Source organism: Plectropomus leopardus, chromosome 4, assembly GCF_026936395.1.
Source record: "Plectropomus leopardus strain MGB_pleo_1.0 chromosome 4, ASM2693639v1, whole genome shotgun sequence".
Classification (NCBI taxonomy): domain Eukaryota; kingdom Metazoa; phylum Chordata; class Actinopteri; order Perciformes; family Serranidae; genus Plectropomus; species Plectropomus leopardus.
In genome coordinates, this window is record NC_142179.1 from 18222362 (window position 1) to 18250203 (window position 27842).

The following is a 27842-nucleotide window of genomic DNA, read 5'->3' on the forward strand; positions in this document are numbered from 1 at the left end:
GTTAAATGTGAAGCTACAGACAGGAGATGGTTAGCATAGTTAGCTTAACATAAAGCCTGAAAACAGGGGTTATCAGGTAACCTGGTTCTATCCAAAGATTAAAAAAAAAAAAAAATTGGCTGCACCACAGGAAGTCACTGAGCTTTTCCTAGAAATAATCCATCACATAACGTCCAAAAAAACCCACTGCATAAAAATGTAACTTACTCCCGCTAACCTTGTTATTTAATGAAAAGGGTTACAATCGACATTCACTCCCGATTCAACTGACTATGCAGCATTTATCAGCCAGCGAGATGCAATGGCTGGCTGCTAGGAAAAACCTCAGCCTCTGCCAGAGCAATATATAAACATCAGTCCAATTTACTTAGCACCAATTTTAAAGAAGAGACTGAATAGGTAAAATGAAGCAATCAGCAAGCATTTTCACTGCTGCTTTCTACTAATTACTAACCTGTTTTCTGTCCTGTCTGTGACTTCAAACGTAACACACTAGTTAAAAAACAACAGAAAGGTATGGTCATCTGCTGTGGAGCAATGTACTAGTCTAATGGTTATAGAAAAGTAGTCGACAGCCTATTTTTTGCAGGTTTTTCTGTGTTTAAAAAAACCTGCATACACATGCTAATTATGGTGGAAAAAATGGTATACTTTAGATCTTGTCATCTAACTCTCGACAAGAAAGCAAATAAGCATATTTTCCCAAACTGTTCTGTAAACATTCATTAGTCTTCTCACTATTTATGGTTTTCAATTGCAGTGATAAGCAGTGCCAGATTTCTATCTCTCATAGAGGTTTGTTTCAGATTACTTCATTAAGCCAAAAGAGCTGCTAAGTGCCAGTGTAACCAAACAAATCTCATGTAAGGGTGCACTTGTTTGGTGGACCAATTAAATGATTTTCTGTTTTGCATTGCTCTGTGTCTGTGGCAGACATAAGCCCTTTGAGCACTGATTCATGCCCTATTGGAAACACATGGAACGGCTTGTTTCATTAAGTAGCAGTATTATATTATTAAGGCTGTGTGACCACGCAGCCACTTTGGGGACAGCTGGCTCCAGCTTCTGCTTTACTGGGATACTTTACGGTCCAGAAGATTGACAGTAATCCCTGCACCTTCTCCAGACTCCATTTACAATAAGAAATAGGAGAAGAGTTTCAAGGCCTCTTTCTGTTTGTTGCTTGGCACTCATTGGCACTGTGAGTTAGACATACTGTATATTCAAAAAGAGTCATGCCTGGGTCAGCATCTGGACTTTAATGGGTTTACATGCGTAATGGAAAGAACCAATCTATTCTCTTGTTTCTGTTAGTTTTTATAGGCGTCGCTCGCTTCTCTTTTCATTTTTCCTTTCTGCCTGCACATTGTGATTGGGTTTGTCACTGGGTCAGAAAGCAACTGGAATGATAACAGAGAGAAAATACAGTGAAATGTTAACAATGCATGTGGCGTCTGTATGTGTGTATTTTAAAAGGAGACAGGTTGTTATTCCTTTTCCAAATAAACGAGTGATGAGGAGAAGAGATGGACAGCAGATGTGTGAAGGACAAGACAAGGAAAAGCTCTAAAATATAGCTGTTTCTACGAAAAGAATTTTAACTGACATGAAGCTGAATTTGTCAAGGTTATAATTATTTTTAAGGATGATATGGCAGATGGAGGGAAGGCCAAATTATCTTGGCACTAACTGGAACATAACCGGGATTTATTACCTGAAAAGTAAAACCAGATAAATGCATGAATGCAAATACCATGGTTACCAGAGTAATCATTGCACACCAACATTCATTTAGCTGTCTGTTAGACTTCCTTTATATTTCTACAGTGGAAAAGAGCAGGTATCAGGTGCCAAAATAACATCAGTTTAAGTTTGATGTTGTTGTTCCATTCATCCAGCACTGTTTGAACTGATTAGTGTTAAGGCAGTTTCAAAGATCAAGTAAACAAAGGGAGATCTGTGCATTACAAACAAAACAAAACAAATTGATGAGCAGCAGATTAAAGATGTTTTTGTGTGACTTAAAAAAAATCTCCTGGTGTAGCTTTTGGCAGTCATACTGTCAATTGGGTTTCCTTTTTAAAAACAGCATTATTTTTTTAACATCACAGGTTTTTTTATTTACAAGTCTTGCTGCTGCTGCATTGTATATTTCAGAATTTCAGACTATTCAGGGTTTCCCACACATTCATTTATTTGTGGCGGTCCACCCCAAGTAAAACATCTGCTGCCACAAATGGATCTTCTACTTTTGGAGCTGGACCGTTCATTAGGAGCGCTGTTGAAATATATAAACCATTCATTTATGGTTACACAGAACATTTCTGGTAGCGTATTCTTGCCACTTACTTCCACTGTACAAAAATGAGGGCAAAACACCAGATAGGGCCTCGACCGATCGCAAACAGCTCCACTGATTGGCACGCACAGTTTTCAAATGTTTTGTTTATACTCCTTTTTTTATAGTAATAAATAACTACTTAAAGCCAAACTTATCAGGAAAATGAACACATCAGAACAATGTAAAATAATGGAAACTGGATTTGGGAAAAACTTATTTGACAGGTACTTATAATTTTTTGTTTTTAATCCATGTCCCATCTGCCAACATAAAGGGAGCGGGATTACATGATCTATACTGCAGCCGGCCATCAAGGGACAACTACCCCCCGCTGTCCCCGACCGCCATGCATACAATCTCATTTTGTTGGAAACACAGCTATTGTATACGCTGAGCGCACAGACAAATTGTTCATGATTTGCGTGAGTTTCACTTTTACATCTCAGCATATAGAGCAGAGCTATTTTTGGCTACAGCAGTGAGTGTCTGGCAATGTGCTATGTAAATTGAATTACACGGCCGTAAGTCTGTCGCTTTATCACAGCGTGACTGAGAGATTCTTTAAGCTTTCAAAATCACTATCACATACAATGATTGAATTTGGCTTCTTTTAATTTACCTTATATGGACAATAAGTTGTGATGAAGGAGGTTTCTTTTAGATTAATTTAGATTTTCCTGCATAACTGAAATAGCAGTAAGAGAGTTAATAGTGATGGTGAAATGACTGCAACTCATCTGAGGTGTTTGTTGTTTTAGTTAACTTCAATCTTTGCTAAAGTTTTCCTTTTGTCTAGGAATGCTGTCTGTATTGTTCCATTAAAAATAGCTCTCAAAACACGCACCTTTGGTTCATGAACTCTGGAGCCTTTACGGTCAGACAGTGACAGTATGTGTTTGTGGACCTCTTCTACCAAGCAAGTGGCGATTGTACTGAAAGAAGCAGGAACAGGAAAGAAAGAAAGATGAAAGAAGCTAAAAGAAATCATGAAGGCAAATGGAGATGGATTCTCCAAGGCCAATGGTTTCTGATTGACTCAGTTGACATCTGCTATCTCTTTAAACTGTGGATCCCCCTGCTCAATGGCACCATGCAGGCGCAAACGTTAAAACATCACTGCTCCATGTTTAGATTCATAGATATTCATAAAGTTTTACTGTGATTACTTATGCACAGCTGTGGAAGAAATGCAGTTGAGTTTCTGGGAATTTCTTTTGTCCATGAATCATTTTTCTGTTTTTATCTTCGGTGTCAAATTAAATTCCATTTGATGATCCCTATAAAAACAACTAATATCTTGTTGGCTAGACGGACTGTTTTACTATGAGGGCGATATCGACACATGGGGGGCACATGTGTTCATCATGCACACATACACACACAATGGACACGTACAAGTAGACAAAAGGCTGGTTGGTAAGTTCTCTCCAGCAATTAAGGGCAGATGGATGACGATAGTCAGACCTCTTTTCTAGAAATTCATTTTATGTATGTAACAGACAGCAGAAAATACATATTTTAATAAATGTAATGCTACCCCATTACAATGTGTTAACAAACTAAAGAAACATTATTTTTTATAATCCCTTGTATTAAAAAGTTGATTTTAACTATACATAGTAGAAAAATGTGCATGCTTCTTTCACAAGTATAATTTGTTTTTCTTCTTATGTTTATGTTTAGACACTCACTTTGTTCACATTTAACCTAACTTATCATCTTTTCCTAACCTAAAATGAAGTGCTTTTGTTGCATAAACCCAACTGGATAGAGTGTCTAGCTTATTGTCATTCCCAGGTCGTCAAATACCAATGCTATATCACACCCTTCAACATATGATATTAAGGTAATATTATGGCCCCTTAGCATCTTTATGAGATGCACCGAGCTTTCAAGTAACTTTAATATAAACCCATCTGTAGTCATACTTGGTGCTGAGAGTAACACGTTGTATAAAGAGCAAGAGAAAATGTGTGAGGCAAGAGGAAAAGGGAAGTGGAAGTGTCAAACAAAACCTCACTATCACCCACGTGACCACAGTCTGTGTCCTGTTTGAAACCGAAAGACATCGTTGTTTTAACTTTATCTTACTTAAGTGGCGCATGTATGTCCCATGTGAAATCAAAAGTCATAGTTGTTTTAAAGTATTGTTACGTAATTTACGTACAGTTATAGCACACTGAAGTCATGATGTCACTCTTTCGATGTAGATTTTATGTTACAATATGATACATTACGATACGATACGATATGATATGATACGTTACGTTATGTTACGATATGATTCATTAGTATAAACATACCTATTTTACTCAAAACATAATCTTTTTTTAAACTTAACCAAGTACTTCTGGTTGCCAATACCTAACTGCAACCATTTGACAACATTAACCATATCTCTGTCAGATGCTGAGGTATACAACTAAGCAACTGGATTTGACGACCCGGAAATGACAATGTGTTCTACATCTAACGTTCACTCTTTCCAACTCCCTTTGACAGGCACGCAGTATTTTTGCACCTCCACAAAAACAGAATATATTTCAGGCACCATTCACATTTCCTGTCCAAACAGAATTGGAAAAACAAACAAGTAGACTGTAATGGAAGAGGGGTGAGCAGAGCAGGGTGAGGTTATGGCTAGAGAAGCTGATAAGTTAAAAGGGGTGTAGTTGAAAAGATGGTGAAAGATTGGCAGAGAGAATGAAGACAATGAAGAAGGAAGTGGAGTATTATAAGACCGGAAAGGGGAAAGGAAGAGTGACAGTGGAAATGTCATGGAAGAACTGAAGGAAAGTTTAATGGACTAAACTGAAGACTAAGGAAACAGAATGGGGCCTAATATAAAGAAGTTGCTGCAAAATTGCAAATGTAGAAGGGAGTTTCCTCAACTCTAATGGCTTTGTTCTGAAGCAGTCCCGCTAGTATAGGGCAATCACAAAGTTTCAACACTTAAATTAGCCTCATCGGCAGTGTAATTATTCTCTTCAGAGGTACACCAACAAATTAAGCAGTTCATTTTAGCCAATCAGCCTGCGCCTCAACAAAACCACCTTTGTATTTCACTGCTATGCACTTTAGCTGCCAGTGTCTGGTTAAATGCTTTATTCCCAACAGTAAAGTCTTTTCGAAGCCTATTTGACTGTTTAATGGGCCTATGTGCATGTGCGCGTTTCTAATGGCACAGTCTGAACATCTTAATGTGCTTGAGGGAGTATAAAGGTACAAACTGAAATGCAGCTGACCTGATGCACTCACCCAAACATACATAGGACACATCACAGAACGCTGCAAATGAATGCATGATTTAAATAAGCAAGCAATGACGCCCCCAAGAAAAGGTTCTGAAGCAGCTTTTGTGTTGTGTTCAGTTAATTGGTTCCACTTCTCTTTTAACAGAGCAGAGATCTCAACCCGCTGAAAGGACCTCAAACAGGATAATTATAGTGCTTGACAAGCCTGTTCTTTGTGACTGAGTCTCAATGGTGAGGGCGTCGCATTTGCAATAGTGGTTCATGCAGAAAGCAACAAGGACAGGCCATAATAAGTCATGGATCTCACAATCAGGTTTTAGATCTCTTGTGCATGTGCGGTGATGCAGAATTGCAACTCTGTTGTGTTGTTTTGCCGTGGCGGCACTGACTTACGGCACTGAACCCCACCCTACATACACATGCATACACTCACACATCATACAACAAGGGAATTTATCTCACCTCAGTACTCCCTATCTTGCACGCCCATTAATTTGCATTTACATGTGAAATAAATGCAAAATAAAACTGAACTGAGTATTTTTTTTACAAGAAGTATAGCATACTTAAAAATGCCCAATAACCATGCACACCTCAGACACACCCGTGTACACACACACACACACACACACACACACACACACACACACACAAACAGATCTCATGTCAGCTGCTTGAGTTATTTTGAGTCTGGAAGTTGACTCTGGGTGTTTGCGCTCTGGCGAGGGAAGTTTATGTAGTGTTGAGGTATACGTTTTCATTTTGTTTACATTTTGTTCTCCGAATAGAGACAACAAGATCCCCGGGTTGTATGTGGTTATGCTGGTGCTTGTGCACAGCCATGTGCCCAACATATATAGGCACGCACACTGATTTATCCACCTGGCTACTTCTAGCACAAACCTTCATGTCATATTTTCTTTAAAATGTTTCGATGTAAACTCACACACTGACACACGTGTCCTGTTGTAGACCTGTTGTTTATAATGTCATTATCCTAACAATGAAATTTAAAATTGTTTGTGTGCAGATACATGACAAATGGCTTCTCATCGTGTCAGTTATAGTATCAGTATCAGTTACATGATTGGTCATTTGATGTATGTTGTGTGTTTTTGGTCAAATGATCTATTGGCTGTTTTTAGATTACACTTTTAAATGAAACCCAGAGTGGACGGCATGCTTACCTGAAACTGACCCATGTGTAACAAGAACAGCGTGTTTGAGCACGCTTGGCTTTGAAGGCGAGAAATAATTGGATTCCCTATTTACAAAAGACTGGAGAGACCATGCTTTTACCCCAATACCTGGGTTAAAGCAACTACTCCTAAAACATTTGACCTGCTGAAGTGTCTCAGAGCAAAAAAAAAAAAAAAACAGCTTTCAAACATATTCCAATGCAGTGACAAAAAAGCTGTGATATTAATATGTTAAGAACTGATGCTCCAACGTGGTTGCCCCTATAGTTTGACAGCAGTACACCAGTGTACTCAGTCCAAAAGGGAGATTTACTTTAGTGAAAAGATCTTGAAAGTAACTGGAGGGGGTGTGCATTTTAGGACAAACAGGACTACAGTGCAATCTGCATTTGTTTTGGGCAGAACCAGCTGCTTGTTGTTAATCCAGGTTTTGAGGGCTAGGGTTAGAGTTTGAGTTTGTCGCAACCGGGTGTTTTTTTAGTGGATGAGAGCAGGACAATAAAATTTGGTTAGACTGGCAGAGAATACCAACAGCTTCAACGGTAGGCCACATGGCCATCCACAATAAAAAACATTTGAACTTTTTGCTGCCCTTCAAAACTGAATTTACAACCCGATGTTCTGTAGCTCCTTCACACTAGTCGAAAACACAGGTGATGTGGAAATTTACTGGACATTACTTAAAGAATTACAAACAACTAATAATTACAAATTAAAATAATAAACATGAAATATTTTTTAAAATATTTTATTGTGAACTTAGCGTTACTCATGAGGCCGCCAGACTGCCCTGTTTCCTACTCCTAAGGGAATATTACTGTAAACCTTCTACTTGAATAGGTCAATATAATTTGTTTACGCTGCAGATAACGTTAAGAGACTAAGGATAATAAATCTCTTAACTCAAGCACTAATCTGCATGGGATGGTTCATTCAATGTTCATACGACTTTCACAAAAACAAGTCTAATAAAACTAGTAAAAATGTGGGATATACTGTTAGAAGATATGCAGTTATTTGATCAGTTAGAAGTTGTGAGACTTGAACTGTAGCTGCAGAAATTCACAGCCCTTTGCAAACCCTCTGTACTAATAGACACCCTACGCAGCTGCCATTGTCACTTACTCGGCTCTGATATTTGCCAAAGATGTTCCAAAGCCAAGAGTGCTAAACTAGACTCACCTGTCTCTGTCTTTCACTGCGCTGTAGTATTTGCCAAAGATCATCTAAAACTGACCGCCATCATCTTTGGTGAGGCTTTTAGTATCCACCAGTAATATCCTAATACCAAGAGAATGCAGTCCAGCGAGACACACCTGTCTCTGTCTGTCTCTTGCTAGTCTGTTGTTTTGGCCAAAGAAAATACAAATCCCAAGAACATTAGGGGTCTGTGGAGGTAGCCCACAGATACTCTGAGGCCAAGAACACTGTGTTAAGCTGATCTGTCTCTGCTTTTTTAATTCCTCTCTGCTATTTGCCAAATATATCTGAGCGTAAGCCAAGAGCACTCATCTTTAGGTGGCGGGAACAGTGCAAAGAATCATCTGGCCTGATTAGAAGTGAAAAAACAAGAAGCTTCGTTTCACAAGCGCTGCGTAATTACTATAAATGAATTTCAGGGTGTAAGGAACAGTCTGAACTGAACTGTACACTCAGCAGTTTTGTTCCAAATGAAATAAACTTCTAATGATAGTTACAAATTACTCGATAATGAATTGTAATCAACATGTTTTGAAACCAAATACACTAATGTCCCAGATGCAATTTGCCCTCTTCTCCTGTAGTTCTCACATTAAGCTTTAAGTCTTCTGTGTTATCAGTTCAGATTGGCTGCAATATATTTAAAATGAGCCAAAGGACTCGCTGAGTATTTGTTTTTGCCCCGATTGATTTACATGTTCAGACATCATGTTCAGCTCAGGCTCAAGAGATTCAAAAATAATACACGCACATCCCGTAGTGGGTGCTGGATAAACCAACCAGGTAAACCAAAATGTGAAAAGATAGAGGTCTGCACACCGTTGAGCTTCCCTTAAAGGATTTTAGTTTGCGAAATAAGTGATGTTTCAAGCCACAATGCTCTTCCTCAGACTTATGACTTATGTGTTACCTTTTACCACAACACAATGGATTTTTATAACCACAGTAACCTCATTCAACAATTCATATAATTTCTAACCAATTAGCACCCCATAATGGCATTGTATACTCAATGTAAATTTTAAGTAGTTCAGTTGGTTTCACACGATGCAGAACATCGCTCTCCTGGGAGCAAAAAACAGGACAAAAAAAGCTGAAAAAAAAAGAGTTATGCAAAAAGAAGGTGTTCTTGCACAGCGAAAACATGCAAAGCAACAGATAAACTTTATACCAAAAATAATATATTTGGATACAATGCCTTTGTAATCACCTACATTTTGATTAGTAACTTATTTAATTACATATTTTTTAGTAACTGTATATGATTACAATTAAACTCATTTTCTAATTTAATTACACAGAACTATTGAAATTTAACTAGTTACACTGTGATTACCTGGGTTATATACAAATTGTGGTGCATTGCATTTCATAGGTTTATGTACAAACAATGCATGAGAACAGCCTGTAATAACATAATATATACATATACAGCTGATATATAAAATGTGCAGATGTGCATAATGTGCATGTACCTCGTGCACTCTTATCCCTCCTGCACCTTTTTCCACCATTATCCTCTTCAAGCTCATCTGTTAAAGATGCTCTGATTTTATAATCGAAAAAAGGCATGGAAAGAATTCCTTTACTTCAGGTATTTGTTCAGTGTCAGAGCCAGGATCATTTTATGATCTCTGTCATATCACTGTCGCCTACGTTTATAAAACACTCAGCATCACTCTGAGAACAGCTTAGTGCATGAGCCAGAGAGAGCGAGAGAGAGAGGAATGGGCCAAAATGGGTCAGGTAAGCAGAAACAGAAAGTTGGACGCTGAACCAAGAAACAAAAACAAAAAGACTTTAAAGAAAATAAAAATAAGCCAATAAGTCAATGAGCATTTCTGTGAGTGAATCCTCTGAGTGATACTGACTCACACTGATATCCATAAGCCTCTCAACAGAGCTAAGGCCAGATGTTGAATGTGGAAAACACTTCCTGGTCCAGCTGTGGATCACTTTGATGGGCAGGCTGTCTCAGCGCTGAGTGCTGGACGCAGCTGGAGTACTGTGTCTTTAGCCTGTCTGTCTTTCTTCTGTTTGATGGACTGTGTTGTTTCCATTTCTGAGAGCTGCCAGAGAGAAAACAAGAAACTGTAAAGTCAACAGCAGACAGAAACTAACTCTCTTCCTCTCTGACTCATATTAAATGTACATTTTAGGTGTGCCCTTCATTATTCCACTGTTTATTCTTCTGCTGAACACACACTCTGCTGATGTAATAAGTACATAAGTACATCATCTGAGAAAGTTATTCAGTGCCGGATAGATCTTACAAAACCACAGCACTAAAGGCTCATTAATCTTGAATCTCTGCTTTAATTCATCCCATTCGGGGCCCCCTACAATCATGTGGATGGCCTCATCAAGTTTGGGCCCCCCTATACGACTGGTTTCCCTTATGGAGGCCCAGCACGTACCGAGTTTGCCTTTGGGGCAGAGATTCTGAAACTCTCTCTGTCTAGGACCCTCACATGAAACAAAGAAATCTTCATGTGAGTCTCATGAAATCACAGCAAGGCTTTGGTTGAACCTGAAGGACGGTTTAGGATGTGCTTTAAATAAGTTTGACAGCACTGACGTGGCTTTGATAAACCCAGATTTGCCCTGGGGATCTGTCCCGTGTTTCTCCGCTCCTCGGGTTGTATGGTTCTAGTCAGGATTGTCACAGTGCGTTTGTCAATCAACTGCAGGGAGAGAGAAAGCTCAGTTCTGTGATGTGTGGCTGCAGTGAGGAAATGTCTTTCGCAAACAGGCTGGCCCTGCTCCAACAACGGTCCATAGAGTCATTAGTTTATTCAATTACACTGTAAATCTCTTAAACGATGATGGCAAGCTTTAGGGTGGGAGTTGCCATGAAGTGTTCAGAGAGGTATGGCAGGGTATTATTGGGTCAAGAGTCATTAACAGTGAGTGAGAAAATGCTGTAAACATGCCAAGGTGTGTTGCTAGAAAAAATATGGGAATGCATTGGTATTTGTGTTTTTTATTTGGTTGCGTGATTGCATGCCAACATGTATTTGTGTCTGTCCTTTCCCCGTGCCTCCTTCTTAGGCCTCAGTGTGAGCTCCTCTGTTTATATGTACAGTTTTTACATCTTGGTCAGTCTGTAATGAAACAAAGCTGTAAAAGTTTAAATTAGATTTCAAAAGACAACGCTGGACTCCGGTCCTCCCATCTACGTTTTTTACTGCCCCGTGACTCCAGAGGCAGTGCAGGCAGCCAGACTAACACACTCCTATAGACACTACCAAGCATTACTGTTTCATATAAAAAGAAAACATCTGTCCCCTGGCTTTAAAAGATATTTATTTTCATGAATGTAAAGGTACATAAAATGACTTTTATGATCTTTGAAAACATCTAAGAAAAATTACACATTGTAAAAGTGCAGAGACTCTTCATCTGTTTTAGTACATGAAATTATGTGAAATTTGGTGCACCACTGGATGTATGTGTTACAGCAATAACTCTTCTTCTTTGGTGTCATAAAAATTTCCAAACATTTTAGAGGACTTTACAGCTTTTTGTCTCAAATATATGTCTTCTCCACTCCTGTTATTTACTATTTAATGGACTGCATGTCCGTTGTCCAAACCCATTAAAATGTATAGCAGCGGTATATTCCATTTTCCGTGCCTCATATTTTTTATTTTTACATTCCTCACACTTTCATCCAATTATTTTTGTTTTATAACCTTTATTTAGTCAAGATGGAGGTGTAGTTGGTCTGTGGAGTGGCGAGCGTTCGTTACAGAAGTGTTACTCCCCCTGCTCCTGCGCTCTGTCAGGGTTTAGATGCAGTACTGTTGACCTTCAGGCTGTGGGAGACATTGCCTCCTTTCTCCTGCCCTGGTGGGGTTTAACTTAATGCGCCTGTTTCCTCTCATGGTCTGCTTTTAAGACTCCTTAGGGTACCACTGCTGTGTATTTTAGTTAGAAAGTGAGCCACTATAAAATGTGCTTGTTTGTTGCCATGTTACCACAGGAAACACAGCGGCTGTGTTGCAGGTTTAGGCATTTTCTGGCTGTTAATTTTCTTCTGTGGTAATGTATAGTTAAAAAAAGAACATTCTGTGTAATTATTGACAAATGCCCTGCTTATATCAATATGTCTTCACAGATATAGCCAATGGAAAATTATATAAAATGTGTCTTTATGTAGTAGAGTCCTAGAATAGCAATAAAAATCTACCATGAGAGATACTGACCTGAATATGAGGGTCAGGCCAAGTCTGTATTAAGAAGAAACTTTTGTTTTCCATCAGACAAACAGGAAGGCAGACTAAAGTGAGAGCCTCTTTTATGAAAACCACTGTGGACCCGTACCCTCGGGCTTCTTGTCTCGCCATATTGATCTATGGCAGAGGATAAAGAAGCAAGAACCGTTCAGCAGATATATAAAACGTAAAACCTTAGTTATAACACAGGATACATCAGGGCTGCTCAATAAGAAGAACATTTCAGATACTATTGTTAAAGATTGTGATAGATATATTACTTCAAAAAAATAAACAGATTTAAAATTGAAACTTCAGAAATTACCATTTGTAATCAGTAATGTCATGTTACCTTGTTTGTGAAGAAAATTTCTTTTTTCATGCATGCCCCATGGAAAATGGCAGACGTTGATTTACGTGTTAACCACGTTTAACAACAGCCAAAATGTTGTTACATACATATTTTCTAAGTGCAATATCGCTGACTTTTGCAGTGGGTTATTTGCACAAGTAGATGTCAAAATGCAGATAAAAAAAGATGATATATTGTAAAGCACAATTGCTGCAGAAATTCAAAAGTGGAACTTGTTTCCACTGTCTGTGACTGCGATAGCTCAGACATGCTTAAAAATTTCTCTCCGAGTTGATTTAATTGACCAGTGTTTTCGTAGTGAAACCGCACTGTAGTTTTAACATATCTTGTTCCTTTGGTCTGGTCAGCGTCAAAGCTTCTTTTAGGATCTTGTGTGATGTCATACTCAGTTGAAAAGCCTGTTGAGGCCTCTGTGGAGATAGTGGTGGGAGGTTGTGGATAAGGAATGCGGTGGCACACACACACACACACACACACACACACACACACACACACTAAACAGATCTATAGTTCGTGTGATCTGTGAGTGACCCTTGTCTATGATGGTCTTGCCCAGTGTGAGGACTGATAAAAACAGGCAGACTCAGCTTCCCGATCTAATAATAGACCAGTTCTTGATAAATTCGCACACTGGTCTTTAAATAGCAGACAAATGACAGAGTTGTTTTAGGATTTAATCACACCAGTAAAGAAATGTTTCACCAGCTTGTGAAATTAGAATTTATAATCTCTGTTCACTCATCATCTTTCTTTCTTTCTCTCTTGGAGTATGTACCCGCAGATACATCATGCCTACACTGACTCCATCACTACACAAACACACATACACACTGTTGACACTCACATGCTGAGCCACACGTGGTAATAATTCTGCCAGTCACTTTGCTCTTACTTGGTGCCTTGGCATCCTCTCCTCGTCACGTTGGTCTGCCTGCTTCTGTTCAAGGTAAAATTACAAAAAAAAAGAAAAATCTGAAACCAAACCAGCCTTTTCTTCCTAATAAGGCACAGAAAAAGAAATAAATAGACGATGGATCAGAGTATGTCCCACCTTCAGGGATGACGACTGCATACATTTCAGAGGGCTTTGTTTCAATAATCATTATCACTTTTGTTTAAGGAACAGTGATCTCACTCCGAGGAAACAAAAAAAGGAATACTGGCATAAAAGGCAGGAAGGAGAGAAAGATAATTAAAATGCAATAGAAAGTGATGGAAAGGTGTATGGATGGACTAAAACAGAGAAGGTGAGAAGTAAAAAGTAAAAACAGACAGGGTAAAGATTTTTATTTGTGTTAAGACTGAAGTTAAAACCATGTTTTAAGTAAATCACCCTGGGGAGCAGTTGTGCCTTCACATAAATTACCAAGCTGCTAAAGTCCCCGATTTACACAGTGAGGGGGTTTGTCCCTTTCCTGTATTTCTCTCTGTTAATCATGTGTTTCATACTTGAATCTGTTGCTGGGTCCCAGAGGAGAGACAAGACAAGTTTGATATTATGGCACACACGGACGCACAGACACACAAAACATTGTTTCAACATTTTTGCCAAGTCACTGTGTCTTTTTGTTTCCTTTACGCCATATTTTTCATTCTTCTGCTGTTTTGCAGTTCCTAAAAGAGAATAGTTCAAGTTAAAGAGAAGGAAGCAAAAAGGACACAAATGGAAAAGGGGTGAATTTGAATTATTTTAAAATATGACAGATATCAGGAACACATGATTTTTCAAACATTGAATAGATTTATTCAAGTGTTTGGACTTTGGTTGGATAAGATCATTCCCTTCTGTCCTTGGCAGCAATGCAAAAGTTACCACGAAAACATGCGGGAGCTGCCAGAAAATGTCTCAGCACGACAAATTGGGTGTAAATCAAAGATAAGATCACGACTCAAAACAAACCAGTCTGGATTTGATGCAAAATGGACCTCAGTCCAGGTCTGTTGAAGAAAAACGAACCATTTGCAACGAGGCCGATCAAGTCCAAGTTTTTCACACATATAATATTTGGAAATGTCCAAGGTGCAGTTAATCTAAAAATAGAGCTGTACACACGATGTGTGTGTGTGTGTGTGTGTGTGTGTGTGTGTGTGTGTGTGTGTGAGTGAGAGAGAGAGAGAGAGAAACATATTTGCAGGTGCAGATGCTGCAGAGTGTATGAGCTAGTCCTCCCAGTTTTTCACTACCCCAGTAACATTTCCTGGGCTAACCTGTCACGACTGAAATCACTGTCGCCACACCCTGTATAATACATCATTGTGTGTGCATGTGTTTATATTTGTGTGGGTGTGCGTCAACTTGGCCTTTGTCCCTTCACTACTTTTAACAAGTCTGTCACCCAGATGCCAGTACATGTCATTAAAGCCCTGCTTTATGCTGAAGAAAGTGATGTATGTGGATGTTTAAATGAGGGAGACAGATAGGACTGCAAGGAGCTACAGTTCAACGTTTGTAACATTTGTATCTGCATGCGTGTGTGTGTGTGTTTCTTTTAATTTTTTTAGGGTACATGTGTAAAACAAGTTTATTTTATGAGTGGTAACACACGAGGGTATTCACTTCTACTTGTAAAATTCCTTCGGTCGTGTATAGCTTGAATGTATGTGCCTATATTTATGTTTGCGCAGTGAAGTGTGTGTATTCTGGTGTTTCTAACAGATCCAAGTTAGTGTCACCTCCACCTTAACTACTCCAGCCTATTGATCAACATCACTTTTAGATATAAAAAACACAGACACACACACACACAGACACACACACACACACACACACACACACATACACATACATAAACATGCAACAACAATCTCTTATTGATTCAGTGTGGCTGGTTGCTAGCTGATGAAGCCGATGGCATGTCAGGGCACAGCCCTGGAAACATCAGTGATCTCACTCTAGTAAGAATAGACCAGAGAGATTAAACACAAATGCACAAGTGAGAACTTTGAACAGCCGCGAGGGCACCGGTGACTGAGAGGAGATGAGGAGGTGACTGCATCCTCCTCTTTATGACAGATCAATTTACAATAATACATACATGTGGGCAAATGCTAAGACACTAAAACAGTTATATATAAGGGTCCATAAAAACAGCCATTGGAAATGGCTCGTCGTCTTCAGTGATGAAGTGCCTCATAATATCAGGAGATTGGGTAAAAATGTTGTCCTGAGACTCACAGAATGATAGAAAATAAAAGGCTACAATTCAGTGCAATGCAAACTGTGCTCAAGTGTTACAATACAGTTGTATCAAAAACGCAACAATTTCACATAATACGTGTTTACAGTATTTACTGCACGGCTTGATGGTGTTATTTAGTAAGATGTTCTGCTGTTTTCTGTTTAAATTCCAGAAGAGAAAATTGTTTGACAGAGTGGAAACAGAGAAGAAATGCAACAGACCATAAAAGCATGCTGTCAGTGTCATCTAATAACTTATGAATTTTCCAAAAATATTTGATTAGGAAAACACAGAATAAAAAAACAAAAAAAAACATTCGCGCACATGCAAACCCTGATGACCAAAGAGAAGCATAATAAACATTAAATGACTGATATTCAACAAAATATGGAAATACGTTTAGGCTCCGTCACTGTAGCCACAGCATGCACTCGGATGTGGGAAGGTATCAAAGCAAAACCAAAATGGCTGTCACCACGAAGAATTGCTGGAAAAACACAGACTCATAGTTACACGAACAGACCAACGGCTCTGTTATATGATATAAAACCTCCATGAACATGAAACAGAGCAAAGGAAACACAGACACATAGAGCCTGACAGTTAACATGGACCATGCAGGGTTACAAACGCAAAGAACAGAAACATGTTTGATACCAGCTGCCCATAAACCATGAATCAAATTAAACTGTTGGGAAGAACACACACATACATGCACAGCCCAGTAAATGTTTCCATTTGGCGTGCAGGAGGCAGACATAATGTCATGTTTGTCACTGTGACACTGTCAGTGCATCCACTTGCTCTCTGACCCTCACACATTTGAGCTATGGAGAAACATTCCTGTGGCAAAGTGTTTGAGATCCTGTTGTTCCTCAGCTATCAGCACCCAACAAAAGAACTATATTCTGTTGACATATTTTATTTTTTTGGTCATTTTGAAAAATAAAAATCATACATTGTTACTGCTGTTTTAATGCTTATAGTTTACAACCAGCATATTTCCAAAAAAACGTTTCTGAGGCTCACTTGACACCAGCGACTGATAAAATACATGAAAGCCGTTCATGAGAAAAAGAACAGGTTTCTCACCAGAAAATGGCTTTGGTTGAAGATAAAGTCTCCTTATTTACTTGAGCAAAAGTCTTAAAGTATCTGATATATACTGTATTTGAGCATAAGAAGTGATTTTATGGTATTAAATGTACAATGTTTGTGAAAGTACAGATACAGAGTATAGATGCGGCTAGTAGGAAAAAAGTAAGCGATCAGAATTTCGTGAATTGTGAAGTTTATTTCTTAGTAACAAAAATAAACTTGAAAATGGAACGGACATTACATTTGAATTAAAAACACATTTTTCCCCCACAACTTAAAGGATTTTAACAGCAAAATCCATTATTTCCTTCTCAGCCATTCCTTCATCTTCCCATTCCTTCTGCTCTTATTTTCTATTACATATTTTCTTAAAAGGTCTATAAAATCAGTCAAGTCTTTTTTGTGTCTTTTTTGTGCATCAAGCTCTGTGATTGGCTGTTAAACACTTTGATGTCACTGCTAAAATATGAAGTTACTTTCCCTGTCATTCACATCCATCCATCCATCTGATCTGATCTGTCCATTCCTTCTTCCCGTCCTTCCTTGTTTGGTCAAGTCAGAGTATACTTTTCATTTACGAAATGTAAAAAACAAAAGTCAAAGTTGACACGAATGAACAGAAAGTAAATTACAAATACTCCCCAAAAATACTTAAGTACTGTATCAGTATTATTACTTTGTGACATTACAGCACTTTTTGACCCACAGGGCGACTTAGGTTTCACGGAGATCAACCTGGACTTTCATTAGTTCTCCAAAAGTCATGCCAAATCCCAGGAACATAAAAGGCATTTTAATAAACCAGTGGGTTGCTTGTTTGAAAGCCTAAAATTACCTTTGACTATGCAACCCCCTGGAGAAATGTTCTGAAAGCCTCTGAGTTAAATTAAACATTGGTTCTCATTCACGTTCTGCAGGCATCTTCTTTCCCTCCCTCTCACCATATGACCCCGACACATTTCCATGTTGGTGTTTCCAGTTATAGCTGCAGTGTAATCGAGGCTACAGTACACAGAGATGACGGTATGACGTATTTGAAATACCTACTTGATACCGCGGAGCTCTTCCTCCTCACACATGTCCATGCCGTTGGTTGTGCAAGGGAAATCTTTGCTGTCCTCAGATCAGTTTTGACGATAGTAAATACTTTGCTGTAGCACTGATTGGGTACTCGTGGACTATTTACAGTATAGTGTGTCCATGGAAACCCATAGGTCAGGCATACTGTTGACATAGTCTTACTGAGACCAAAAACAGGTGAGGTGTTTTGTTTCAATGATTACAGGAATGTCTTTAACACTTTACCAGTTGCTCGGGAGGGATTCTTCTGCCTTTAATTGAGCCTTGTGGTCTGTTGTTAAAATGGAGTGCATAACCTTTGTTTCCCCTCTCTCTCGCAGTGAGATTAATTAAATAAACATGTCATTGCATGCTTTGAAACTTATAACTGCAGGTAAACTCGCCACATCTCCCCAAACCCCAGGAGCGCTCTCCTCAAGTCCTTTTTTGACTTTAATCTACCTTCCTCTTATGTCTCTGATTTTGTATTTTTCCTCAGCAGCACTTTTTTGAGTTTGAGTTGCGGGGTGGATAACTGATCTGTTAATCTGGTTGGAGCTGATTAGATCAATGGATGAGAGGTGCAGAATCTATAGAAGTGGTGAATGCAAACTTTCAGACCTGACACAATTAATAATTAAGTTTCACTCTGCCTGGCATTCTGTGGCTCCGTCTTTGCACAGAGTGTGCTCTGTGCTCCATGGTGCAATGCATTACTGAATGCTATATATATCCCATCAGTGCTTCCATTAATGCTCCAACTCAAAATACAGCATATAATAACAATACATGACGGGTGCCACAAATAAATGAATGTGTGAAAAACCCTGATTTTACATCGTCACACCTCATAATGACAGAGCAGAGCAGGGCAGCATTATCAGACACTGTTGCCAAACTACAGAGGAGCAAGAGGCAGGGAGGAAAAGGCCACGAACGCGAGCAGCTCTATCTGTAGACTGATGAGTTTCCAGCTACTACGAGGCTGTCGGTTCAAATTTACAGAGGTGAAGGACATGAACCTCCCTCTGGAAGTTTCTAGTGGGGCTGCTCTGAAAGGAATGCGGGGTGGCTGAGGCTCACACGTCTTCAGTTACTGCACAGATTACTTAACCTTTAATTTACGTTAACTCATGTATTTACCCCTTTATATCATGCTCGATGAAGTCACCATGCACTGCAGCAATCATTTGAGTCACATTCATTTGTTCCATGTGTGAAGCTGTTTGCTTCATATGAATTACATTAGGTGTTCAAAAGAGTAGATATTAATCCATTATTGCCCCATTGTTTTAGTTAATTTTGCATTAATGAGGTACTGTGCTATTGCATCAATACTTTCTTAAACAAGGCCAGTCAACTACAACATATTTAATAGCTGAAAAGTGATTTGTTTTAGGATGAAGTGATGTCAACTCTGAGACAATTTAACAGCATGGGTAGTTACAGGCTTGTTCCTCAGATGGCCTTTTGGGAGCTCATGCCATTAAGAGTATCACAGACGGAGAGTATCAGATTGATACAAGCCTTTATAGACTAAAAACAGCTGCGTTCAGGAGCACACATACATTAAGATGCCATAATTTTTTCAGCCTGAGGAACTTAAGTTTCGTGGTCTGACACACAGACGCAGTGAGACCGTCCATATTGGTTTCTATGCTTAGAGGTCAGGTTTGGTCATAATTCACCATAACCTCAGTAAGATGTGAATATTTTATAGTATGGCCTGAGCAGCCTGCATTGCTCTATAAATATCAGCAAGGACGCTTCTCCCACACAGTGTTAGTCATTTTTTTTATCTGTTATAAGAATACATTTACAGATATCAAAAACACATTTTGCAAAGGAAATATTGAAATTGCACAATCATAACTCACTTTTTCTTTCTCCCTCTCTCCAGGGCCGCCAGTGTTCCTAAAGCTTCTCCTCCTCCTGTGGCACCAAAGGTACTGTGACACAGCATGTCACTGAAATAACAGAAAATTATACCCACTTAAGTGCACAGCATGTTTATTTGTGTGCACGAAAAAAATATCAAAATATTACTGTTTAATTAATGCCAGGTACACCAGGTGATGAATAGATACATTTTAAAATGTCATATTTTGAATTTATACTTTCTCTAATTTAATTTGTCATGTACATACCATAAATAATGTTCATTTAAAAAAAAATGTAATTGTTTTGTAATTGACCAACTGTTGAGTCACCATGGAACAAGAAAAACACCCTCGTGACATGAAATGGCATTGAATCACTAACTGATTCATTATGATAAAAGAGCAGGAAAAAAGAAAAGAAAAAAAAAACTTAACACACCTGGGGTACCAAATGCTTTATATACTTCATTTTTAGTTATTACACCCCTCTGAAACGTTACCATACACACATTTGTGCTGCATGAAAACCACTTTTCTTTTGATTTGTGTTATTGTGTTTTTTTCTAATGTTGCTATATTTATTTATTTTGTTAAAAATGATTTTGATTATACTGATGCTTCCTTATGCCCAGAAAAAATCCTGAACAAATTTACAGTGACTAGAATAATTTTTTCCAGCTATTTTTTAAAGTGAATCAAACTTTGTGATATGGACAGATCATTGGTTTTTAATAACATAAAGCTTATGGGACAAACACAGTTAGTATAAACTGAGAGGCATCAGTATAGCGGGTCCTGTGTTGTGATTGGTTTTCTGTTTGTATTTGCATGCTCTTCTCTCGTGCTGATAGGGCGACAGATCAGACATCATAAAACCAGTGGCTCTCACTTATCCCCCTCCACCACCTCATCCCCACCCTCACTCCTCCAGCCCCTCCATCACCCACCACAACAAGGCCCCCCGACCTTATGGGGGCTGTGCATCAGAGAGCGAATACCCCCCCTCACAGTCCCCTTTCACTCCCTTCATCCCATCACCATCCTCTGCCTTCACTCCTGCCTCCTCCCACGCCAGCTCTCCTCTTCCTCCTCCTCCACCTCCTGTCTCTTACCCATCCTCTTCCTCCTCCTCCTCCTCCCCTCCTGTCCTCGTTGCACCCCAGCCGTCAGTGTATAACACACCAATCAACCTCTACTCCACCGAGAACGCGTGTGAGGTGGCCATGGGGCAGAGGCGGGGCCTGTTGGAGAGTCAGGGTGGAGCCTTGCCTTTGCAGTTTAATGGGTGAGTGGCGTTCCCTCCGGCCAATCAAACAAATCAGTCATTTCTCGTCATCTTTTCTACCTCCAACATTTTACGTCTTGGTTCTGTTCTGAGATGCCCCTTGACCTCTCAAATGTCAGCTCTATAATTTCTGGTGTTTTCCATCTTAAGTCAGAGTTTGTGTCCCTGACTGGAAATTGAAAAATTCCATGCAGCTCGCCAGACTTGGAATCTTCCACATCATTAAATCAGGCTCACATGTCTGTTTGGTGTTTTGTTTGGAGGAAAAAACAAACATCAGAAAAACATTACAACACTGCACTGCACACTATATTATAATCTCTTGTTTGAGTTAGTAAAATAAGCCTAATTATGACGCCTCTTTTTGTGAGTGTTCTTTAAAAGAGTGTTAAAAAGTTACAGTCACAACTTGGCAGTGTGCTTTTGGTTTGGTTTCCATTAAACAAGCAACTGTCACCAGACAGAAAAACTGTCATTTATGTACAGTGTCATGTAAGAGAACTCAAACTACCAGTCTGGAAACATGGACATGTCAGCAAACTAAAGGGGGTTACTGTACCGTTTGTTTATTGTAGGAACTCGAGTGGGGAAATTCTGCAGTGAATGATATATAATAACTGGTTCTTGTGATGGAAAACTGGATAATTGATACACTCCAAGATTTCGCAGCCATGTTAAAATAATGGCACATACTAAAACACAACCTTAAGTTTTTGCACGTTGGAATTTGGGATTGTAACATAAAGTTAACATTAAATTAGTAAGATTAGAACTAAAATGATTACAAATGTGTATGGACAAAGTGAAATATCCCTGGCAGAACGGCTGTATGGTTCTTTTTAGTCATATTGAAGGAATACATCACCCACAAAAGTACTATTTGTAAATCAATAAGTCATGCTGTGTTTTTCTTAAGAAAACTTTGTTTCTCTACGATGCCTTCACAGAAAATGGCAAACATTTTGATCTATTTATTGATTTTGGATCACATTTAACAGCAAAATTGTATCAAACTATCTATTTACAAACACTCAAGCAACTTGTGCAGTTTGAAGTCTTATTTATCAAGTCATATTCTCAGCACTCACCAAACATAGATTTTCACCAACTAGCCTATTTAAAACTGAACTAAAGTATCTATGCTCTCTTCAAAACCAGAATCCAATGCTAAAATGAATGTTTTGAAAGTACAAGGCATATGACTGGATAAATGAGACCTGGATTATACTGCACTAGTTGTGTGAGAGTTCATAAACAGATGTTATATTACAGTTGTTAAAACATAGTCTCTAATTAAATAATAAAAGAGAATTTTTGTCAAGGAATGCAAGAAAAAAAAGTTCTCCCCATAAATTCAAGGTAACACAGCATGACTAACTGATTTACAAATGGTCATTTTATGAGTGAAGTATTCCTTTATAATATATCTACCCGTTACCATGAAACAAATCAAAAACTACTTTCTCCCAAACACGTGTTTTTGAGTGCATTTTTGGTGTTTTCTGTTTTCAGTTTTTATGAATTATTCACGATATTCTATAAAAAACATGTCTTTGCTTCTCTTAGTGAGAGTACACCTCTTCTGCTGCATTTTGCATTGAGCTCAGGTGTTTGAAGGCAACACCATATCTAATATGTATTTGTGGTTACTAGTACTTGAAGATAATACTACTAATAACTCCTCTCTGCTCACTCAGCGCCTCTTTTTACTTAAATTCCACCATCATCTTTTCCCCTGTCTGTTTCTGTCTCCATCTCTCCTCTCTGCAAACACATAGTGAGTATAACTATGCTGTGATGCTATGACTAAGCTGTGTATATATAGCCTGCATCGGTAACTGGAGCTGTGTGGCATTCTCTTGAAGCAAATCAGCCAGTCAGTAAAAGTTTTAGCCTTGAATCCATGTAGATTTACACATACACAGTTTCTCCTCACAGTATTTATAATTTTCATTCATTCTTTTAGTCATTCATCTCAAAACAAACCAAGGGGATGGATGTTTTTATTGCACTCAAGATACAGACTGGACTGCATAAACTCTTTTTCTGACTCATAATTTCTACATTTATTCATTTTTACTTTCTCTCTGTTCTCTTTTCTGTGGGCAAAACTGACAAAAGGATCAGTGGTTTTCTCTTTCTGTGACACTCAGCAGACACCAGCGATCTGCACAATATAATCTTACACCACGCAGCCATGCACACGCACACACACACACGCACGCACGCACGCACGCACACACACACACACACACACACACACACACACACACACACACACACACACACACAGTCACATAAGCTGTCTTTCAGCCAGGTACATAGCCTTCCCCAAGTATCCCACATGTCATTTAATAGCATGGAATACTTTATTAAAGCAAGATCTGGATCTGTCTTTAGTAGTTTTATGGCTTTGACTTGCTTTCTTGAAGTAAACCTTTCTATTGCAATGTTCTTTTTACCTTTTTGAATATTCTTTTCCTACATTCTCAGTGATAAACTGTTCCAAAACTACGATCAGGGTTCCTGCTCAGTATGAAAAAGTATGCAATTTAAATGTAGTAATTTTCATGTCTTGATGAAAACGAAAAAAAAAAGATAAAAGAGTATGGAAAAATATTTGTGTGTATTCTATTGTTGATTTACTTTTTCATGTAAAATTCAGTGCAGTCAGAATTTTACCACAGTATGAGAAAGTGTGGGACAGAGGGAACCTGATGCTGTCAAAGACTTAAAAATATGGGGGCAATGAATATAGGATATTATTTATTCAATACGTTGAGGGAAAATAATCATATGTAGCACCGGTTTTCTTCTTTAGGCAGAGATATTTGACATTAGAATGTCATCCAGTGTCCTGTGTAGTAGTTTGGATTGAACAGCAACAATGAGTTAATGTTATCTACTCCCAAATATAAAATGGTTAATGTCATAAAAATATCTAGCTTATTGTGCTGAAATGTCAAACTGATTTTCAAATGGAAAATGTGTAGAATCCTGAAAAAATTAGTTTGGTCATCCAGTTTAACATACAGGTTAATGATCATAAACCTAGTTTCTTCCAGGATCTTAAAATCTGTCCATTTTGTGCTGAGGTGACAAAGTGAGACTGCATGTGTGTCCGTCTTTGCATCTTGCATGCCTATTTGCATGCTGTAAATGAGCTGTGTGGTTTGTTTCAGAGGGGATTAAATGACGTTCTTACTGTAAAATGGCAAGAATCTGGACATGTCACTGTTCTCTGTCTTTCTCTCTGCCATTCAACCCTTATTCTTCTGCTTTGCAGACTGCAGCACCTCCTCAAGTCACAAAGTTAGTCTCTGAAGCATGTCAGGCTATGAGTGTTGACTGCCTGCCTTCCTATTTCACTCATCCACCTCTCTTTACCTGTGTCTACTTTATCATGGCAGCTCTATGCATTTGTTTGTGCTTTTACTGCAGAGCATTATTCATGATAGTAATGCTCTACAGTTAGCTTATTTTTCATATTTAAATTATGCAAGAACTGCAGCAAGCATGCATTCAGCTAATTAAAAGTGAAAGTATTTGTGTGATTCAATGTGCTGCAGCTGCAGTATGTTTTTACTGTAAATCACAAATATTGACATCGACAGCATCACACCACTCACACACACGTATATACACACACATACACACACACACACTCTCTCTCTCTACTGTCAGACACTTCCAGTGTAACTGTAAGTGTGTGACCAGGCTCACATAGAGCCGTCAACACTCCCACACCCACATGGCTGCTGCTGTGACAAGAATGTGTTGAAAGACACTCATAAATCAGTCCATTCAATGGGCTAGGTGAGTGTGTTGGTGTGTATGTGTGTATTTATAGATGATTTATTGACAGCAAAGCCTGAAAAGTCTGAAATGCCCCTCTGCGTGTATGCATGTGTGTTCAAGCAAAGAGTTGATTTAGTGACAGCCAATTAGTAATTGGCCTGTCAGCAGCTTATTGCTGAGGAAGATAGTTGATTTGTACACATTTACCATTCATGCATTCATAAAAACACAAACCACACAGTAAATCATAATAATGTTGCAAACCTGTGTTTCCCATTACCATCTGAGGAAAATTCTTTGATTTTTTTTTCTTCCCAAACTGATCAAATTATGAATATGAACACTTTTAGAGGAATCCAGACAATCCAGCAGCACCACCATGTGGTGAAAAAATAGAACTGACTTGAATTTTAAGACCACAAATGTGATCAAATGTCTCCATGAACATTTTGGCTCTGTGTTTTGCATGTGTGGTACATATGTTTTTGTTTGTTTGTTTGTGTCAACATCCTCCATCTATACTCTACAGCCTCCTTCTTAGCATTTCCTCTGATTAATATTATTTTTTAAATAATTTTATTAATTCTTCACATGTGGATCTCTTCCTTTGCTTCTCCTTTACTTCCTCTTAAGTGGACCTCAAAGTATTTTAAAGTAAGTCTTTTCAGGTTGTCTCTTTATGGCTGTTCTGAATGTTTTAGTTTTATTTTCCCCTATCTTTATTCAGTCTATATCTGTTTTCTTCTTTCCTACTTTTCTCTGTCATTGGTTTTCAAGAAAACCGCAGCCACCAAGGTATCAGATTGCTTCAGACAAAGGAACCAAATGAAATTAACAAAATGTGGGGGATTTCCCCTTTTATTTTCTAATAAATCTAATAAAACGTGCCACATTTCCACCTCACGTAACCTGTAGTCTAAACCATATAATACATTCATCTAACTGAATTATTGTGTGTTAAATAATGCAAATACATTAATTTAAAATCTGTGGTTGAATTATCCTCCTAAAAAGACTAAACACGGCTTTGTCTCATAACCCACTCTGATGGACAGAGCTACTTACTTACTTACAGTAGTAAAGTATTAAATGGTTTATCGGATTCTGCAACATTAAGTTTTACATTTTACTTTATTATACTATAATAACTCCAAGGCAATGACGTCAGTCGGCATCTCTGTTGCTTTGATCAATTGTATGAGAGGGACGATGTAAAAATTGAAAGTATTTTTGGTGATGTCATCTATCCTGTCTACCCTGTCCTTCCAGAGTTCCCAGGAAACACATTGTGGACACAGACATCCATTTTTACCATGTGCCCACTCATGCTGATGCCAGCAGGAAGCGCATAATGGAGGATACAGAGGACTGGCGTCCACGTACTGGCACCACCCAGTCCAGATCTTTCAGGATTCTGGCTCAGATCACCGGTACCGAGCGTGGTACGTTACTGACTGAAGCACACACAGTCAAGATGTTTGCATAGTCATTACACAGTTCGTTGTCAGTGTACCTGAATTAATGACTAAGCACATCTGAGCACTGAGCAGTCTCCATACAAAGGGCAAAGAATCATAATGAAACCACAATGCTAACTGTGTACAAAACTATTTATTTATAAACCAAAAGCTCAATAAAGCATTAAGCGCAAAGTCAAATTAATTATTCAAGAGGTCAACATTATTTTCTTTAATGGACTTTCTATTCTTTCCCTTGTAGCTCAAGATGAGGAAGCTGATGCAGCCAAGAAGACAAAGTAAGTGCAATGAAACTGCTGACTGTGGTTTTAACAGCCCAGCGCTCCATATCATCAGTTTAGACTGTGCATTGTGAGAAGTACCAGTACATGTCATACTGTTGTTTCACTTAGTCGGGTGCCTGTTAGTCTAACATATAATGGCTACATTAACATACATGGAGCTCCAGAGCATCTGACTCCAGATCTCTGTGGCACAGTTCTGGCAATTGTATTGATGGTGTGAGGGCTCTTCCTGTCTAGACGGCAGAAAAAGGATCACATTCAAGCCATTAAATCAAAAGCCAGACCTCTGTGTGCCGTACAGTATGTCCATTTTCAGAAGCTCCAAAAGTTCACAAAGCAGTCCCCTCTGACGTTGCTGATTTTAAACACTATTATGTCAGTATCTGAACGTGTTTTCATCCATGCTGTGGCTTCGTGTGATGCTTTGTGTGCTCCTACTGGTTTGTGCATTCGGTTGTGGCTGTGACAGCCCTGCAGTGCTGCATGTTGTTATAACCTGTTCTGTTCTTGGCAGTCATGGCTGGCTGTTGGTGTTGTTCTCAGTGTGATGTGATCCATTGGCTGTCCATTGCTCTCGGTTGGTTTGTGGTGATACATGTGATCACTGTGCGTCTGTAATTACTTGTGTTAACATGAAGACATTCCCGCTGTCTGTGGGTGTTTTTGTGTGGCTTCATGGCTGAAACAAGTCATCATTTCCGTCCGTTCTGGCTGAGACTCATGGGCTGCATTTTGACCTCATGTCACAGGAGTTACCTGTTTTTCAGATATCCTTACAATTTACTTTCTTTCTCTGTATTGATTTCTATCATTTTCTATTCTGATGACAGCACATGTCCACTCCGTGTGTATCATCAAATCTTTTATCTTTCTTTTTTTTTTTGCCACAACAGCCCATACCGTATCATCAGGTTATCCTTGTGGCATGGCTTACAGTGTATGTCATTGCAGCTTGCAGAGCAAATACTTTACTTTTCCTAAATCCTTCTTTTCTCTCCTGTTTGGTGTGTTTTTCTCCTCTTGTCTCTCTCTTCCTGTGATGGCAGAGTGAACAAGACCACCACTCGGATGGTGATTGGTCCTAAGTACCACGAGCTGAGAGACTGGCACCACGGAGTGTCTGCTCGCACCCTCAATGTCCAGTAGACTCTGTGTGTCTGTGTGTGTGTCTGTGTGTGTAACTGTCGACCTGTGTAC

At 38.8% G+C, this 27842-nt stretch overlaps 1 protein-coding gene across 7 annotated transcripts in view; it reads left to right on the top strand.

The window, feature by feature from the left end:
- pdlim5a (PDZ and LIM domain 5a) overlaps positions 1-27842 on the top strand; it is an 84668-nt gene that overhangs the window by 33162 nt on the left and 23664 nt on the right. For 3 of the 7 annotated variants that reach the window (XM_088076685.1, XM_042487560.2, XM_088076688.1), the window contains 4 exons: positions 19821-19866; positions 20652-21085; positions 26153-26325; positions 26603-26639. In XM_088076685.1, the coding sequence (XP_087932811.1) occupies positions 19821-19866; positions 20652-21085; positions 26153-26325; positions 26603-26639 (690 nt within the window). Of the gene's footprint in view, positions 1-19820; positions 19867-20651; positions 21086-24371; positions 24398-25516; positions 25538-25660; positions 25679-26152; positions 26326-26602; positions 26640-27842 lie in introns of all 7 variants that reach the window. The other 4 variants (XM_042487561.2, XM_088076687.1, XM_088076686.1 and 1 more) reach the window with 4 other exon arrangements.